Consider the following 16,300-nt stretch of genomic DNA (forward strand, 5'->3'; position numbering starts at 1 on the left):
TCTGAGATGGGGGAAAGGACTGGGGGGGGGCACTGTATATGTGTCTCTTTATCTTCAGCCAACAACTCCTTCCATTCTCAGGAGTCTCTGTGACTACTGAGGAATGACACAAACAACTTTATTTTTCCTTGTCTTCTCCTACACACCAGCCAATTTACTTTTTGTTTACACTTTGTGGTACCTGTTATTGCTGAAAGACTCTAAAGCCTGCAAGTCCCAGTTCTGAGGATCTCTTCAGCTACTCTAAGCACTAAACCATGGGTAGGCAAACTAAGGCCTTGGGGCCGGATCCAGCCCAATCGCCTTCTAAAGCCAGCCCGCGGACGGTCCGGGAATCAGTGTGTTTTTACATGAGTAGAATGTGTCCTTTTATTTAAAATGCATCTCTGGGTTATTTATGGGGCCTCTCTGGTGTTTTTACATGAGTAGAATGTGTCCTTTTATTTAAAATGCATCTCTGGGTTATTTGTGGGCCATAGGAATTTGTTCTCTCCCCCCATATAGTCAGGCCCCCCACAAGGTCTGAGGGACAGTCGACTGGCCCCCTGCAGAAAAAGTTTGCTGACCCCTGCTAAACTACCAAGTGGCTTTTACTTGTAACTTCTCTGTGAATAATTCCTCCTTGGGATATTAGAGGGGTTGCTCTTTCTTTCTCTATGGCATTGTCTGTCTTTTAGCAGCAGCAGAGGTTTACCCGTCTCCTGAACGGGCAGCCATGCATACTTTGGGTAGGCTGTTTTCAGCCTGGTGGGTTGCAAGTTGTGCAAAGGTACTCTGATATTTTTGATCTACCCTATACCCTATACCCTATGTACAGTGGTACCTCGCAAGACGAATGCCTCGTAAGACGAACAACTCGCAAAACGAAAGAGTTTTTCGTTTTTTTAGTTGCTTCGCAAGATGGATCTCCCTATGGGCTTGCTTTGCAAGACGAAAACATCTTGCAAGTTTGTTTCCTTTTTCTTAAAACCGTGCATTCACTTCGAGGAGCAACTCATAGCACGCAGTGTGGTAGCCTTTTTTGAGGTTTTTGAAGACTTTGGTGATTTTTGAAGCTTTTCCAAAGTCCGTGCTTCGCAAGACGAAAAAATCGCAAGACGAAAAAACTCGCGGAACGAATTAATTTCGTCTTGCGAGGCACCACTGTATTGGAAGATAACGTATGTGCAGTTTTAAATAGTTTTTTATGTTTTAATCTTTTAACTAAGAAAACAACACAAAGAAAACAACACAAAGGTACCAGAATAAAATATCCAATTGAAAATATACGATATAGAATCAGATTAAAATTGCTGCCACTAGTACAGTGGTACCTCGGTCTACGAATGGTCCTGTTAACAAATGATTTGGACAACGAACTCTGCAAAACCGGAAGTTGGTGTTCCGGTTAGCAAACTTTGCCCCGGAAGACAAATGGAAGCCGAACGGTGGAAGGGCACCGGCAGTGGGAGGCCTCAGTAGGGAAAGTGCGCCTCAGTTTAAGAACACTTTGGTTTAAGAATGGACTTCTGGAATGAATTAAATTCGTAAACCGAGGTACCACTGCGTGCAGTTGCAAAGTGTCTGATTCTCTTCTATATGGTACAGAAATAATGAGAAACCATCTCATGTGCCATAATTCCAGGATAGGGTATTTGGCATTTCTAACATTGCTTAGTGGGTTTTATTTGCATGTGGGCAATCCAGTCTTATGGTTTTGCTTTATCTGTTTTGTAACAACAGAAGTTCCGGCTGATGCAAGGCAAAGGGTGGAGGAAAGAGCCAATAAGTAGTTGTGCCAGCAGCATTAAGTTGATTATGGCATGTGCAGCTGCCCATGGCTCTGTCTTGCTCTTCAGTTCTGGCGTGTGGTTTGAAGTTTGCAAAAGGAAGTTACAAGAACACCGCCACTTGCCTAGTATATCAAATATTCTACAGAGAGGAAGCATTAGTTGATAGAGGTCAACTAGCATATTATTACCCTTCTCATTGAGCAATTTTTCCTACCTAGAAGGAATTCTAGAATGATTTTCATAATTGCAGGGAGGAACTTTACAGTCAGGTAGTACTTAATAAATGGGATCCTGAGGCTTGTCCTATGTACATAGGTTATACATGTGGATTAAGCCTTAGGACTCTCATACCTTCACTCACTGCATGTAAAATATTTGATGTGAACTGGGGCTTACACAAATAAACACTTAGTCATAGAATTCTTACACCCTTCCTTCCACTCTTTTTTTTTTTCATATTGTGTGAATGTGGCCTATTGGCATAAGCCTTTATACAGTGGTACCTTGGGTTACATACACTTCAGGCTACAGATGCTTCAGGTTACAGACTCCACTAACCCAGAAATAGTACCTCGGGTTAAGAACTTTGCTTCAGGATGAGACAGAAATCGCGCGGCAGCGGGAGGCCGCATTAGCTAAAGTGGTGCTTCAGGTTAAGAACAGTTTCAGGTTAAGAACGGACCTCCGGAACGAATTAAGTTCTTAACCCGAGGTACCACTGTGCAGTGGTCATTAGTTCATTAGTAGTCACTAGTTCCTTGTCTGTGAATCAGCTCTAGGTAGTTTTAAAGCCAGATCCTAAATGTGTCGTTTCAAAGCCAGAACCAGAAATGTGTTCATAGAGTTAATATTAATGCATTATGCCAAATGTCACAACTGAAATTATGGCCATTTATATTTGCTTTTTTTCTTTTCACACAATGCATTGCTATGGGGAAACCTATTCTTGCTGTGTGTGTTTTAACACTATCTGACAAAACTTCAGCATTGTTCAGCTCTGTAATTTTCCTTTTACTACTCTGTAAGATAAGTAAAAAAAACCTTGTGTCTTTTCCTTGAGATACGAATTTTGTTTTGTCTTTGGGCAGCTGAAACAAAAAGACTCTAGCTTGTTATGCACAGGGTAACAGAAATAAAATGATTTTATTTTATTTTTTTTACATAGTGCCCATTGAAAAGTAGGAGAGCCCTTTAAAGTTGCTGAGCTTAATTTCCAAGATATTTTTACTATGACTCGCAACTGAACAGTTAGCATAATGATCCCTGAGAATAAATTTAGTTCTAAACTTATTTGATAGCTATATATGGTTGCTGTTTGTGGACAAAGTCTTCTACAGTCTATCAAAGAGCTGCATCTGTGAAGGAAAATCTTTTGCAGCCTGGCTTGAATTTAAGATGGTGTGCATGTAAGAATCGGACGCATACTTAAGCATGTGCTCCTAATTTTTCATTCTTTTAACCGTGGCTTGAACTTCCCTGTGCCTGACTTCATATATAATGGCGTGCCTGTGGGAGGTAGGTCTGGTTTTCCCAATTTGGTTTACTGGTGGGATGACATAGGGTATTCAAAAGGTAAACCCTTTAAAAGATGAATACTGACCCCATTGTTTCCACTGTGGTTTTCCCAAAGCATTTTCCAATTTAATAAAGAAAAACTGGTGTTGCTTTGAACTTTGTCAGGATTGTTCTAGGCCACAGTTTGAATGATCCAAAGATTCCTATGGAAAATGTGCTTTCCCACCAGCAGCCATACTTCTCTCCTAAACTGCAGTTCGATCAAGGAGATAATAATTTGGCAAGCTTTGAATGAATAGTAAAAAATAAAAATTCCCATTAATGCCTTTGAACTGTAGATGTGCATGAGACCCAGACAGGCTGTAAAAAGGTATTGTTAAATGTTTACGTAACAAAAACCAACAATTTCCTCTAACACTTCCCCTAAAAGTTTTTATTTCTCTTCAGCAGGGGGTTCATTTACAAGCATTTTTACAAAGCAAATTCTTTGGTGCTTCATTCAAAGGTGAAATTCAACAGGCGTGCAGGAATTGATTTCAGTTCATTTTGTTGCAAATAGTTGTGTTCATGCGTTTTCTTTATTTTTTTGCCAGAAATATTCTGACCATTTTAAAATGGTCATTTTAAAATCTGACTGTAAATAAATAGCATTGAAGCATGGCTCAGAAACTGGGTTGTAAGTTAGCTTGATCATTATACTACAGGAAGTGCTTTGTGCTTTCATACAAAATGAGCACTAAACATCAGTGTTTGTAAGAAGTGAGAATGGCTGTTACTATAATGATTATTTGAAATTATTAGTCATTTTTCTTATAAGAAGTAACACAAAGCAACTTAGAAATATTCATTAAAAGCTACATAAAACTAAAAGAGAGTAAAACACATTCATGTTTATAAAAAGCAGGGCTGAGACTTCCCACCCACTGAAGGAGGCCACATAATTAAAAACCAAAGGGCTGGTTGGAAAAGACACATTTTTGCCTTCTAAACTTTTGCCTTTTGGCTTCTGAACATAGGTACAGTGGTACCTTGGGTTACATACGCTTCAGGTTACATACGCTTCAGGTTACAGACTCCGCTAACCCAGAAATAGTGCTTCAGGTTAAGAACTTTGCTTCAGGATGAGAACAGAAATCGTGCTCCGGCGGTGCGGTGGCAGCAGGAGGCCCCATTAGCTGAAGTGGTGCTTCAGGTTAAGAACAGTTTCAGGTTAAGTACGGACCTCTGGAATGAATTAAGTACTTATCCTGAGGTACCACTGTAATAGGAGATTGCATTACATTGATAGGGAACTAAAATGCATGCCATATTCATGACATTCAGAGAATTGGTATTTGTATAATGGTAGATTTGCAACTGTTTTGAAATGAAACAAATGAAGTATATTTTTCCAACCAAGTATGCCCGTTTTTGATTGCAATAAAAAGGCACTTGAGAGCTTGTCACGGTTTATAAGAAATTGCATGCAGTTACTAGAGCTGGGCAATATCAGCTTTTCAACATCACGGTTTATCGCCAGCTAAACATTGCAGTGTGGCGATATACCACAATGTTGAAAAAAACGAGCTGCATTGGCCTCTGCTCGCGAGACACTAGGTGAAACTGCCCCAGCTCTCACCTCAGGAACCGAGGCAATTTCACCTAGGCTCGCAGGCAAGGACAACGCAGCTTGATTATAAATAGAGCCTCTTAAGTGCTTTGCAGAAAAGGGGGAAAAAGTGTACAGGGGACTTCAGGGGGAGGAAAATAATGGGAAGGCTCATTATGCCAGAGAAAGATCCTATTCTGTTATCACTAAAATACTTCTGGTTCCATGGAATGTGAGAGTATAGCACTATAACACCATTGGGCTGGAATGCCATACAATTAAGCCTCCCCCCCCCCCCGCTTTTCTAGCCACTGTCATTCACCATGTTGCTAAAATAGCCATGAATGGAAAGATTTTTCATTAATACTACTGTATTTTTAAAATTAGCATTATCGTACAATAGTACTGTAGCTCCATAATACCAAATAACAACAACATTGTAGCATGGTGGTTTTGGAGTGTGAGATATTTCTCTTCTTCCAGACCTTCGCCTGATTAAACAATCTATGGCTTTTAAAATGTGTTGGGGAGGTTATTGTTGTGTTATATGTTTTGTGCTTTTATACTGTAAACCACCCTGTGATCTTTGGATGAAGGGCAGTACAGTATATGCATTTAAAATAATAATAGTAATACTAATACATCTCATTTAAAACAAAAATCACTGAGCAAGCCATCGTGTCCAGTGCAAATGTTACAACGAATGTCTGAAAGGCTTAAAATGTCCCCACCCACAGCAACTCAGTTTCACACACTGGTGTGGGCAGAAACAGGGAAGTGCGGTACTCAGTACTGTGTTGAAAGCTGATGGCAATTCTGCTTATAGTTTACAGCTGAAGATTAGTATCGGGTATTAGTATCAAGTATTAATATTGGCACCAGCGGCAATTTTATACATCACAATTTGACTTGCATGAAGCACTCTTATTTAAATATTTTAATTATTATTTTTTCTCCTTCCTGTATAAACCCTGTAGACTAGCACTGCTGCTGATACAATATAACATTTTAGTTGCGGACAATAGTCCAAGTGATGGAGGTTATTATGTATCATTTTGGGTTTGTGTGACGATTTTAGCATATACCCTTTGACAAACCTCTGGGAGTACAGTACAGTATTCGGGGATGATGCTCTGATTGTATGTAGTTGTTTTATCTTTGTTTTAAATAAAATTTGGGGGTGGGATATTAGCACTTGTTTAGGAGGTAAGCGTCTGGACATCTTCACAGTAATTATTATGATCATTATTCATTAAATTTGTTATCTTGTTCAAGGTAACCAAAACGACTTACAACCAAATAGTAGCCAGTTATTGACATAAATCTTGGAGACAAATGTCCACATATGTTTATGTTGAGGAAATCATTTGTAGAGTTGTTTGAAAAAATTGTATTACAGTGGTACCTCGGGTTACAAACGCTTTGGGTTACAAACTCCACTAACTCGGAAGTAGTACCTTGGGTTGAGAACTTTGTCCCAGGATGAGAATGGAAATCGTGCGGTGGTGGCAGTGGGAGGCCCCATTAGCAAAAGCGTGCCTCAGGTTAAGAACGGTTTCAGGTTAAGAACGGACCTCTGGAACAAATTAAGTTCGTAGCCGAAGGTACCAATGTAGTTACATATAAATATTTTCTCATCCGTAAAAGAAATGGTAAAATGGTATGCAGGACTGAAGACTGCAATCCTAAGTACACTTATATAGGACTGAGCCCTACTGAACATAGTGAGACTTAGTTCTGAGTAAACATTCATAGTACTGCTTTGTAAGACTGGTTTGGGCAAAGAGACGAGGGGAGAGACAGCATGTGACCTTTCTTGTATCAGGAAATTTTTAATGTCTGATGTTTTACCATTTTTTATGTGCTGTAAGCCGCCCAGAGTGGCTGGGCAACCACAGCCAGTTGGGTGGGGTATAAGTAATAAATGATGATGATGATGATGATGATTAGTCCTGTTGGCAATTCTTGAGATCAAGAGCATTACATTTGTGTAGATCCTTTATTCCACAGAGAGCAGAACATATTTTCAAATGCATCTTGTATTAAGTTGGTTTATCTATTAACCTCAATTTTAATTTAAAGCATATTATTATTATTATTATTATTATTATTATTATTACTATTATTATTACTACTATTAAATTCTTCACCATAAAGTCCAAGGGCAGGTAACGGCAATTTAAAATAAAATATTAAAAACCATTTTAGAAACAAAGAATTACAGTCACTGAAAGGGTGAGGCCTAAAAATGTGCACCTTGGGTATCAAAGGCCAGGGTAAATAAGCTTAGAAGATTTGTCTTAGTGGGGTTTTCTACCAAATACAGAAACAAACATAGGGTGCAAAGTTTAATAGGAAGATGAATGAATTTGAAGCTTTGCTTCATTTTAATATGAAGATTTAATATGTTAGCGCCAGAATGCAGGTTACACCAGGGCTGGCTTACGGTTGAAGATTAGTATTGGGTATTAGTCAAGGTGAGGAAGCTGCCTCAGGTAGCTGATTTTGGATGCCACAAAATGGCTAGTTATTTAATTTATAATTACTGTATTTTGCATGAAGAGGTGGTTGTGGGATTTCTTTCCTGGGTGCCAAAATAACCTGGCTAGTCTTGGCTGCTATGTGCCTTGACTCAATGCTGGGACAGAGCCCCATTTGCTGTGCCAACTCAGGCATTGGGATGTTTTGGTGAGGTAAAAAGGCACATATATTGAAGTGTTGGAAAAATCAACATTTTTAGAAAAATAGTACATACCGTATTTTTTGCTCCATACACTCACTTTTTTCCTCCTAGAAAGTAAGGGGAAATGTCTGTGCGTGTTATGGAGCGAATGCCTAAGGATGGCAGGGGGCGATCTGCTGCAGTCGTGAACAGAGGATCCATGGTTCCCCTTCCTTCCCTCCTCCGTGGCTCGCTTTGCTCGCTTTGAAACAGCAAAGCGGGAGAAGAGCCACTGAGTGGGGAGAAGAGAGGGACAGAGAGCCTAGTTACAAAGCACGGGTCCACATGGATCCTCAGGATTTTTGCACTGGGTCACCCCAAATTCACCATCAGATCACATAGCATGTCCATGGCTACAGCTTGCACCAAAAAATCACGCACCCACTGTTGCTTGGGGCCGCAGTGGTGCAAAAACGTGGTTACAAAGCATGGATCCACATGGATCCTCAGGATTTTTGCATTGGGCTACCCCAAACTCACTGTCAGATCACATGTCTGTGGCCACAGCATGAACTACAAAAATCATACATCCACTGTTTCGTTTAGAATATTTTTTTTCTTGTTTTCCTCCTCTAAAAACTATGTGCGTGTTATGGTCGGGTGTGTGTTATAGAGCGAAAAATACGGTAATTGATAAACATTGTGAAGACAAACAAGTCCCCACTCCCACTTCAGTGTAAAGCCCTGAAAAGATGTGCCTCTGCGATATAAATTCCTTATAAAATACCATTATGGCTGATAACATGAGAAAACAAGGAAAGATTTGTTAGCGGGTAGCATTATAACACAGGTGGCGCTGTGGGTTAAAGCCTCAGCGCCTAGGGCTTGCCGATCGAAAGGTCGGCGGTTCGAATCCCTGCGGCGGGGTGCGCTCCCGCTGCTCAGTCCCAGCGCCTGCCAACCTAGCAGTTCAAAAGCACCTCCGGGTGCAAGTAGATAAATAGGGACCGCTTACCAGTGGGAAGGTAAACGGCGTTTCCGTGTGTGGCTCTGGCTCGCCAGAGCAGCGATGTCATGCTGGCCACGTGACCCGGAAGTGTCTCCGGACAGCGCTGGCCCCTGGCCTCTTAAGTGAGATGGGCGCACAACCCCAGAGTCTGTCAAGACTGGCCCGTACGGGCAGGGGTACCTTTACCTTTACCTTTACCTAGCATTATAACAACACCTAATGCAAATGTGGCGGTGGTGTTTTCCCCCCAAACCATTTGTTATAATTGAAGTTGTCTTTAGGTGTAGAGAAATCTGCCCTTGCAAGAGGAACATTAACTCTGAGTGGCACTTCAAACCAATGTAAAGCAAAAGAATGCAAAGCTAATGGTTTCTCGTGAGGTACTATTGTTGATGTTTGCAGTAAAAGGGGACATGAGCATCACCTACTCATTCCAGAGTTATGGAGACAGATAACAGTATTTTAAAATGGAAACAGATGCAAAGTGCAAGGAGAAATGCTGTGGGGGAAAATGGCAGGAATTTAGCATGCAGCAGAGGCTCAAGCGGAATATAAGAACCCTGGGATAGCGATGGGGGCCAGTTAGTAGCACTTGGAAAATGTAGGTGTGTTTTGAAAGACCATTTTTTTGTATTAAAGCTAACCTGCATTTGAAACCCCTCCTGATTCATATTAGGATTTCTGCCGCTGAGTCATGGCAGACAGAAGACCAGAGAAGTCATGTGAACAAGCATGTGAATCACTCAGACAGCAGGATTACGAAGTGGCGGTGAAGCACTGCACGGAGGCCCTCTTTTCCCTCAGCCGGTACCCTCCCAGTCACTTCCCAGAAGCGTGTCAGGCTGAAATCGACCGCATCAAAATTGAGAGCCTTCTCTATAGAATCGCTTCTTCTTTGCAACTCGTGAGTGTGATGTTTACAATCGAATCCAGTGAAAATAATTTGATTTTATTGTATGAGTACGTGGAAATCGAAAAGCCTTTATTGACATCACACTATCCTGCTGCTCAGAGCTAGCAGTCAATTATTTACCTGCTTGGCTACATAATTGGAGTGGGAGACATACTTGGTCCCCGCGCTCTTAGCTTTCATGGAAGGTGGGCATACACTGTCTGGTTTTTTTGCCCTCTTTGTTGGGTAAAGTAAAAGATGCACGGACGGGTGTTCTTTATTTTGCCTTATTTAAAACAATATTTGTGTTGTACCGTCGCTGGAGAGAGACACTATTTCAGGTTAGAAAGGTGGATGAAGTGGGTTTGCATTGCCTGAGTAGGGGTGGGGGGGGGGGAAGGTTAGGGAACAGGGCGGGTGTGCCGCAGGTATCCGATGAAACAAATAGGTGTTTGTTTGTTTAACATCTGGTTCAAATTTAATTTCAAGACTGCCTGCATAGAGCAGCTTTCGAGATTAAACCTAAGTGCAGTTTAGATCTGATCTATTAATGGGGGCAAATGTTTCAAATAGTAGGACTATTGATTTTTGTACTGTTGCAAACCTTTGGGGTTCTGCAAGTCTGTGGATATCTTCCTTGGTGTGTGTGTATAGGGGGTCGAGGTTGTGTGTGGTGCTAGTTTGGCTGCTTTAGGGATCCCCAAGTGGAGAATGAATTTACTGATTGTATTTAAGATTTGAGCTGCAGTTTTGATTACCAACTGTGAACGGGTGCATAGACAGTTTCACTGAAATCAGAGAGGTTTGCATACTCCTGGCTATGCTTGGATTACAGTCAGAGTGCTGCTGAATTAATCACATGTTTCTGTTTAACTGCTGCCTTAAACAAATTCATAAGCAAATATGTACTTATTGCTTATGCTGTGTCCAACAATATATATATTTTTCTTTTTTCAGAAAAACTATGGAAAGGCAGATGAAGACTGCAGGCACGGTATGAAGATGCAGTTTTTTGTTACAGCTAATAGCAATGTGGTTGGTTCTTTGGAGTTTTAAGCTTTAAGAAATCACTTCAAATCTGGCTCTCTAGAGAAAAGGATTTGTCCAAAATGGAAGTATTCCTGTGAGCATTATAAAAACAATATTTGCCACTTTGCAAAGAGAAATCGTGCAGTACGTCACAGAGTATGTTCTCTAAGTATCAGCAATCTTCTTGCACTCTCTAAAGTAGAGTTATGAGAACATAATCCTAATTGTTGTTTAAAATGTATCGTATTTTTCGCCCCATAGGACGCACTTCCCCCCCTCCAAAAATGAAGGGGAAATGTGTGTGCGTCCTGTGGGGCGAATGCAGGCTTTCGCTGAAGCCTGGAGAGCGAGAGGCATCGGTGCGCACCGACCCCTCTCGCTCTCCAGGCTTCAGGAAGCTATCTGCAAGCCTTGCAAGCCCGGCGGGAGTTCCCGCGGGCAGCAGCCTGCAGCCCGGGCGAGTGTCCGCAAGCCTTGCGCGCCCAGCGGGAGGTCCCGCCGGGCGCGCGAGGATTGGGGCGGCAGCCTGCCACCCGAAGCACGCGGAGCCCTCCGGAGGGCTGCCCGTGCTTCGGGCGAGTGTGCGCAAGGCTTGGGGCGGCAGCCGCGGCTGGGGGGGGGGGGAATATATATTTTTTATTCATTTCCTCCCCCCAAAAAACAAGGTGCGTCCTATGGGCCGGTGCGCCCTATAGGACGAAAAATACGGTACTCGGTTGTTGAGTTTACCTGCTGTGCTCCAAGGTTCAGTAGTATCCCTGTTAACTCTCAACCTGATACAACAAAATGCTGGAGTCAGTTGAATTAAAGTATGTATTTAGAAACATTGCCCTGTAGGCCAGTGGTGGGGATCCTGTGGCCTTGCAGGTTTTGATTCGTTGGAACTCCTATCATCCCCGATTGTTGGCCTTGCTGGCTGCAGAGTTGAAGTATAGCAGCCTATGGAGGACCATGATTTCCCACCCCCTGCGGTAAATTATGCAGAGTAGTGCAGCTTCTCTATTACTAGCTTTTAGCAATGGGAAGCACTTTGGAAGCTTGACATAGCTGCATATGGATGCCAGGTAACTTTCAATATATAATAATAATAATGACTTAATTTGCATTTCTGGTGATCCTGCTTGCCATGCTTATTTATTCTACAGTATTCTGACATGGTTGCCTTTAACAATCTTTGTTCAGAGGTTTGGATTTTTGTTTAAATGACTCTCCTCATTAAATAATTATGCTGTGAGCTTTAATTGGCTTGAGAGGTAGGTTCATTAACACCCATGTAATAAACAGCTAAAGCTAAATTGATGGGGAGGAATTTTAATGGGAATCATGTGTTGTTTTGGTTTTTGTGTATTACAGTTGTTTCAGATGGGGGGAGGGAATCCTTTCCTCCTTGCAAAAGGTGGCAGCTTTCATTATCTTAAAAGGCAGCTCCTTTGAGGTTTAGTAATATGAAAACTTACTTACATTGGGTTGGTTACAAGACATGCTGGATCAGTAAGTGCTATTGATTGAAATCTCTATGCAATAAAGCATGGAATTGGAAGGAGACATAAAGGAACATATATAGGAAGTTACCTTAAGACTATTGGTCCATCTAGTTCAGTATTGTCAACACTGATTGGCAGTGTCTCCCCAAGATTTCAGACAGGGGTCTTTCCCAGGTATACCAACAATGCTTGGGATCTACTGGTTGCAAAGCATGTGCTTTAAGATTGAATTGTGACCCTTCAGTTCTGATCCAGGACTCCAGAGGCTCATTCTCCCCTCCCCCCCACTGTTCTGAATGTCCCTGTTTGTTTAAGTGTATTGTTGATTCTCCATATTTTATGGCAAATGGTATTTTCAATTTGTTTTGAACGCTGTATTTCATAAATGTTAGCCATTGTCGGCTCTGATGAGAAACAGGATGATAAATTTAATTAATATATACATGTTGATCTCTGTCTCTGTCTCCCTCTCTCCACAACTCAAAAACATTTCACTACTCTGCTAATGTTTCTTTTATTCTCAATGATGGGAGAGCAAAGGGAGGTATTTGAGGGTGCCAGTTTGGGTATCCTAGTCTTAACTTATGTCAGTTCCAAAATGTAACAAGAACTGCCTGTCTCATTTCATAACATATTTTGGACAAAGAGCACCAAAGAACGAAGAGTATGGTGCTCTCCATTTTTTAATTAGATTTTGTTCATGTTAGGGAGATGACCCAGCCCTACATTAAACACTGTTAAATCCCACTTAATTCGTTGAGAGTGTTACATACATCAGTGTTGATTAGATCACTAGATCTTCAACTGGTGGGTCAGGACCCACCGCTGGGCTGTGGTCTGATCCAAGATGGACAGAAGCACTACTACCATGGAAATATATGGTAAAAGATTAAGAAATGGGTCTCCAAATGCATGTTGAAAAGATTGAAGATATCTGGACTAGATGATGCTGTTATGTTTTGATAATACAAATAGGATATTAATTAAAGCTTTGTATCTCTACCTCTCCTGCAGTTGTGGCTTTTGTTGTTAAATACGTTGCCAGTATCTGTACATTGGGAGCACAAAATTCATGTCAAGATTTAATTTTGTATTTTTAAAATTAAGCCAGTACTGACATTACATAAAGAAAATACACAATGCTGATTTGATTAGGACTGGTTCTGGCGTAAATAGGTTATTGATTATTTCCTTCAGATGCAGTTCATTGGAAATGTATTCTGTGCTTCCTTTATTGAAAATGAATTTCAATTAGGAAAAAGCGTGTAGAAGAGCAGTGGAATTTTAGAAGTACTCTTCATTAGGACAGAAATTATGCAGGTCAAATTCCTAAGATGAGGATGGGGAACTTGTTGCCTTCCAGATGATGTACGGTTACAACTCCTACCATCCCAGAATGTTGACCAGATGTAGCACAATGTTTAAGTTCAAAGCAGAGCTAGAAAGTTTCACATAAAACGCGAGCAAAAGGAAACCACAGAGTGGAAAATGAGGGAGGATATTTTAAGATTATATTTCTGGAAAAACCCCCACTTAATTTTACTTCTGTGATGTAATTCAAGTTGGGGTGCCTTAAAAAACTGGTGTAAATAATTGGTGGCGAATAATGGAATATGATTTTCACTTTAGTATTGGGAGAAGGACTGGACAAGGAAGATGACACTTTCCGTGCAGTGCTTTGCTGCATGCATCTTAAAGGGAAGCTGCAGATTGTATCGAACGCTCTTTCTAAATCACTGATGGGTGAATCACTGGTAGGTGACAATTGATTATCTCTAGTTTTTTGAACTAATATACTTTATCTAGTAACGAAGGGGCTGTGTCAGTAACTTTCAGCACTAAATGATTTGTGCTGAGCCCTAGTGAATATATTAATGCATGCGGATGTTTATAGATAAAGTGAAACATGACTCCCAGTTATATCCACGACTCTGATCCAACAGAGTTTGGCAGCTGTTGCATGTAACAAATACATTGGGTTGGATCCAGAGCTGCAGGAAATCCTTTATCCTTGTTTCTAGCATCTAAGATTATGAGTGTGTAAAGCATGTGAGAGGGCCACCTGAGTTTGCTTCTCCTTGTATTCTGGCTTCTGACTGGAAAGGTAATTGATTTGTAGCACTCAAGCAGCAACTTCACTAGCTGCCTCTGCCTGCTGCTGACAGACTGCTCAAGACTTGCATCCTGTGGTATTGCTTGCAGTGGCCAAATACTCCTTCCCAGCTTTCACCAAGGAGTCTACAAAAATCTCTCCGCCACTGCTAGGCCAGGCATAGGCAAACTCGGCCCTCCAGATGTTTTGAGACTACAATTCCCATCATCCCTGACCACTGGTCCTGTTAGCTAGGGATGATGGGAGTTGTAGTCCCAAAACATCTGGAGGGCCGAGTTTGCCTATGCTTGTGCTAGGCCTTTTACTTCTGCCTTCTGACCTTCATCCACTTCTACGCTGAGTCTAGACTAGAGGATGGTGTCAGCCTTCAGTTTCTTTTGGTTTAAACTGCACTGGAGATGGTGAAATCCACATAGCCATGGCTCTTTCAGACATACTGACTTCCCTTGCATTTCTTACATAGCAGTATGTTAATAGGGTAATAAGTTAATAGGATCAATATTTTGACGAGTGATCCAAAGTATGTTAACATAAAATTAACTCAGTATAGGAAAGCAATATAGGAAAGCTATAATGAAGTTCTGTTTTTTAAAAAAATAAACAGCTGAAAGCCTTTTCTTGTTTAATTTTCTTTCAAAAGCCAGGGGTTCAGTTTTCTTTTGCATGTGCTGATTCATCAGCAAGAGATAAATCCACAGTCTTAAAACTTTAACTTCCACCTTAAAAAAAGAATTTGAATCAAACCGTTTATGTGTTTTATCTTATTTCTTTGGGTCCACTTATATTTGAAAGACTAAGGAAGTTTTCTTTTTTGTTCATAAATTTGACTCCTGTGAGCAGATTACATCAGGATTCATTGCTCTTTGGCTGATGTTTATGAAACACATTCTAGCAGGACACACAGGTTCAGGACACGTGCATTGTCAAGTAAAGAAAGTGTGTTTGTTTTTAAAGCTATGGCTGATACAAACAATATTAAGCATACACTTTTTGTTATAACTGCACATAACCTTGCAAGATTTACTGATACCAGCTTAAAACATAACAGCTGTGCTAAAAAAGAAGTTAGAATCAAAGATAAAATCTGAAGACGAAAAAATTGCATGGATTGTCACGTGTTTGTTATATACCGTATTTTTCCCTCTATAAGACACATGTTTTCCCTCCTAAAAAAAAGGGAAAATGTGTGTGCGTCTTATGGAGGGAATGCAGGCTTCGCAGGCTATCCCAGAAGCCAGAACAGTGAGAGGGAGCGCTGCGCAGCGCTCCCTCTTGCTGTTTTGCTTCTGGCTTAGCTGCGCAAAGTCTCTGCAGGGCACGGGGAGCCTTAATCTCTATAAATTGCAATCCAATAGTCCCCAAGTGGGTGTCTTTGGGCCATAGGTGTAGATCTTCCTATCCATAGGCAGCACCAGAGGTTGCAGCCACAGAAACCTCTGTGGCTATCCCTCTTCTTCCATTGGTGCTCTGATGGTAGAGGCGAAAAACAAAGAGGTTTTCCAAGGGGCAGATCAGGAGAAGCACTTCCATTCCACTTGCACACTCCTGGAATGGGGTAAATAGGACACCTGCCATGGACTTGACACCTTTCCTTTCCCATTGGAATCAATGTGGGAGGAGATGTTAAAGCTAATGGAAGAGTGATTTTTTTAAAAAAGGAAAAACATGTCCCTGTTACATGGGCTTTGGATTAGGTGGTTTGTTTGCTTTTGATTCTCCACTCCTCTTTTGAATTGCCCTGTATTGATTGTTTTTATATGGGAAAGTTCTGTTTTGATCTCACTAGCATGGATGGATTAGCTGTTGGTATCTAGCATGCTTCCTTTACTAGGAAAGCATCTGGCAGCTCCTTTGGTCTGAGGTTTGCCTTTGAAGTACGTTGTACTTCAGTGGAAAGAAAAGGGGGGTAGAGTTGCACAGGGAAGTTAAGGCTCTGTTCCTCTCATATCAGGTTCACCAGGTAATACTGGCTAGACCAGCCTCCAGGTCTGTAGTTTTCAGCTGTCCTGGAGTATTAGTGTTATCAGTTGTTTTTAAGAGAGTCACTGCAGACATGTTTATGGTTGGAAAAGAAGGAAGGAATTTATAAGGAATAAAAAGAAACTCCTGCCCAACAGAATGGCTGTAGTAAAAGTGTTAGGACATACGTTCTGACCATATAATTTATCTCTCCATATTTTTAAGTTTTAAAATGTTTCCCATGCTTTAAAAAGTTTCCCATGGATTTTAAAATAAT

General features: G+C 41.1%; 1 protein-coding gene across 4 annotated transcripts in view; it reads left to right on the top strand.

Moving 5' to 3' along the window:
• The window catches only part of HELZ (helicase with zinc finger), a 120,790-nt gene that overhangs the window by 19,337 nt on the left and 85,153 nt on the right, over positions 1–16,300 (top strand). For 3 of the 4 annotated variants that reach the window (XM_079965331.1, XM_079965333.1, XM_079965332.1), the window contains 3 exons: positions 9,223–9,450; positions 10,396–10,432; positions 13,581–13,705. In XM_079965331.1, the coding sequence (XP_079821457.1) occupies positions 9,241–9,450; positions 10,396–10,432; positions 13,581–13,705 (372 nt within the window). In that variant the 5' untranslated portion in view covers positions 9,223–9,240. The remainder of the gene's footprint in view (positions 1–9,222; positions 9,451–10,395; positions 10,433–13,580; positions 13,706–16,300) is intronic. The other variant, XM_079965334.1, reaches the window with a different exon arrangement.

This window comes from Podarcis cretensis, assembly GCF_951804945.1.
Source record: "Podarcis cretensis genome assembly, chromosome: 2".
NCBI lineage: Eukaryota > Metazoa > Chordata > Lepidosauria > Squamata > Lacertidae > Podarcis > Podarcis cretensis.